At 38.5% G+C, this 3,631-nt stretch overlaps 1 protein-coding gene across 1 annotated transcript; it reads right to left on the bottom strand.

Moving 5' to 3' along the window:
• Window positions 1–701: 701 nt before the first annotated feature.
• On the bottom strand, window positions 702–3,188 carry LOC116031894 (vacuolar protein sorting-associated protein 28 homolog 2). The gene is made up of 2 exons (XM_031274246.1): window positions 3,027–3,188; window positions 702–1,791 (listed from the first exon to the last, which is right to left on the bottom strand). Exon 2 carries the CDS (start codon window positions 1,688–1,690, stop codon window positions 1,061–1,063), a length of 630 nt encoding a protein of 209 aa, XP_031130106.1. The 5' UTR covers window positions 1,691–1,791; window positions 3,027–3,188; the 3' UTR covers window positions 702–1,060.
• Between the last annotated feature and the right edge of the window lie 443 nt (window positions 3,189–3,631).

Genomic DNA, 3,631 nt, shown 5'->3' on the forward strand with positions numbered 1-3,631 from the left:
AAAAAAAAAAAAAAAAAAAAAAAAAGTATTTACGCGCCCGGTGCAGTGCACGCACCCGCCTAGGCGTAAAATCTGTGCCTCATTGCGGTTATTCTGAGCCAAAGTGGGTCCCTGATGTCTGCCAAAACCTTCTCTCTTGCAGGAGAAAGAACTCATCTAAAATTTCACCCCACATTTGTTAAAAACTAAGAAGACACAAACAACATATTCACCAATTGGCCCGACATAGTGACTCTTGCACGGAGGAAGACACATAACAACAAATTCACCAATTGGCCCGACATACTGACTCTTGCACAGAGGAAGACACATATAACAACATATTCACCAATTGACCCGACATAGTGACTTTTGCACAGAGGAAGACGCACATAATAACATGTTTACCAATTAGACCAATATAATGGCTATTACATAGAAGAGGACGCATATAAGTTTACCAATTGTCCCAACATAGTGACTCTTACATAGAAGAAGATACATATAAAATCATGTTCACCAATTGTCCCAATATAGTGACTCTTACATAAGAGTAATACACATATAATAACATGTTTACCAATTACCAGACAAAAAGTAACCTATAACAATTTACCAAACCAAAACAAGCATCCAATTCACATCCAAAATCATGCAGCACATGCTGTAAAACCTTCCCAGTGATTATTACACCAACCTGAATCACCCAAATCTGCATCATATTCATCCAACATCTTGGAAGAAATTCTATTCCATCAACTTGGATCACAATTTCTAGTAAACTTCTTACCAATATCCCAATCAATCCATTAAAAAATAAATAAAGCATTCGAGTTATTAATAGGGTAAGTGGCTAAGATGATGCATTTTGACAAAATGGTACGACGAATTACCTAGACAGACAAGTACCAACAGCAAAATAAATTTTTGTTCTACTCAATATTCCATATGCTCACAGCTCACTTAACAGCAATACCATGTGTAATACCATAATTGTGTGAAAGAAGCCACCGACAATTACCCACTTATTTACAAAAAATAGAGCCTAACCCAATTCATCATCCAAGTCCCAATATAATACCTAAGTCCCAGCAGACGGTAATGCTGCCATGAATGAATTGTATGACGATTCAAGATCAAAGTGAAGCTGACGTGCCTGTTGCTCAGTCAATTCATCGGCAGCCCCCATTTTGGACAGCCTTGAAAGCCACTCTCTCATCTTGGTTTTTCCCTCGAAATCAGAGGGCAAAATTGAAAGCTTGTTAAGGGACGACGACAATTCTGACAGCAGGGGATGGACCTGGTCAACTGCAACCATATTTAATTTCAGCGAGTCCATTGCAGTAATGAAGTTCTGCACACACTCGGCCACTACAGCAGCGGAAGTTGAAGCTGTCGTTGCAGCAGCTGCACGGTGCTCAACTGTGGCGGGCACCCCTGAAGTAACAAGCCGGTTTAGCGCTGCAGGGCAGTCCATTTTGTAGGTGTCATGAAATCGTTCAATGCTTGGCACAGTATCTTTCAATGTTGAAGATAGTGTCTTGAAATGTGCAATCAATTTCTGGCATTCAGTTTCATACTCTGCAGGTGATATAATATCTCGAACATATGCCTTCTCGAGCTTCTCGGTGGCTTTTATAATAGCAAACAGCTCAGCGAAGTTGTCATACATCTCTCTTTCACGCTTGTCATTCCATAGCTTAACCTCCATGGGGGAAAGAGTGGGTATAAAGTGCAGATTGGATAAAAGTAATGTCAATCAAAAGGTTGGAGAAGAGAATGGGTCACGCGCAAAAGATGCCTACTCCTTCACTGTAAAAAGGGTGAGAAAGAGAGTAACCTATTACAATTTGTCAACAATCAAATTACTAACTTCATGCATAAATGCTTAAAATGCTTTAAAATCCTCCTGTACTTTCCACTGAGGCGAGGAAAATATTAATCTCCCAAGCATCAATACGGTGCAAATAAATTGTAGGTGTTTAACCAAACCATACTAGTCCAACTTTATTTATCCACAAGTTCAAACACAATCTCAAAAATTGAATTGACATATTGTACCATTTGCAGCATGTTCATCAGCATCAGTTGAATGAAAGTTCATATTAAAGGTTTATGCATTACAGTGGCGGAACTACTAATACTCTCATGAAGCATGGCTTAGTTACATCTTTGCATAGTATTAGACAACTTAAGCATCCTAATATTTCAAGCAATGTAGACCAGAATCGGCTTACCAAGGAAAGTAATCCTACGAATTGTTTAAATAATTTAATCCCTATCAGGAATATTTATTAGTTTCAAGTAGTATCCCTGAAAAATGTCTGATCACTAGAAGACTTTTAAACTAGAAACACATATAAAGCCTCCATGTATCAGTTTAGTACATATAAGCATAACTCAAGTCCAGTTTACTAGGCTTTGGCTATCAATAAACACTCAACAAGGAAAGAAAACCTATGACCTAACTGAGATATTAACTGAGGCCAAGCAGACCTGGAAAAGAAAAGTGATGTTTTGGTCCAAACCCAAACCTTGTCCAAACTATGGTGATGATCCTAGATCAAGGTTGGGAAACAAACAGGTAGGTACTTCAAATTAAAAATTCAGCAGGGCACTCGTACAATTAAGTGGAATAAGCTGAAAATAGAGATGGGAACCAACTAGAAACTCATGAATATTCGTTTTTCTTTTCTTTAATTGTTGAAAAGCGGGCAAGACAAAGAAACATATACATCTAAATATCGGTATACATGTAATACAGTTGAGGTTTTACAGTATCGTTACAATAACACCCACGTTGTAGATCAAAACCCCTAAACTCAAACAAGTAACACAAGGGATAAAGATTCAAACTTTACGGGAAAACAAAACAAGAAGAAGAAGACCAAGCAACCATGATTAACAATCCTAAAAAAAACCCTAGTTTCGCACACCCAACCCTAAAATTGAAAGACCCAAATCAAGAATAGAGAAATTCAGAAGCAGAAACGAAGGGAATACACATAATATAAGGAAATCAGAGAGGGCGAAAGTAGAGAAAGCACCTGAAAAGACGTATACATGGTTAAGGGTGTGGAAAGGGAATGAAAGGGGAGACGTGGATGGGGGAAATATATGTATGAGTGGCGGGCGGGTGCCGTGCGAGTGGGGGTGGGGGTCCTGGGGAATGGGCAGAGAGAGGAGAGAAACAACAACGCGGCTTTGAATAATGGGAAGAGTGTTGCAGGTGACCAAAAATATTTTTAGAGATTAAAAAGAAAAGGAGGTCAGGTCAGTCCAGTCCAGTTGTTGTTGTTGTTGTTGATGCACGCTTGTCCCGCCCAGGTTGCGTGTTAGGCTCCCCATTACCGCTGTACTTCTACTGTTCTTCCCATTCTTTGCTTTGCCCACAGGACAATAATTCAAAAACAAAACATTGTAATTGTCTCATTTTCGTGACAAGAGAAACCCGTAATTAGATAAATTTTGTCAATGAGGTAAATTGATTTAGACTTGTAATCTTAATTGGCAAAAAAATATAATAAAATAAACCAATTTAAATTAATAAATCACTCTCACCGAGAATCAAGCTTATAACAATGTGGTTACCAAGGCAGCAATATGTTACTCCGTATTCCATGTCATGTGATAAGACTAGTTTAGTCCATTT

The sequence above is a fragment of the Ipomoea triloba genome, chromosome 10 (assembly GCF_003576645.1).
Source record: "Ipomoea triloba cultivar NCNSP0323 chromosome 10, ASM357664v1".
Lineage (NCBI taxonomy): Eukaryota > Viridiplantae > Streptophyta > Magnoliopsida > Solanales > Convolvulaceae > Ipomoea > Ipomoea triloba.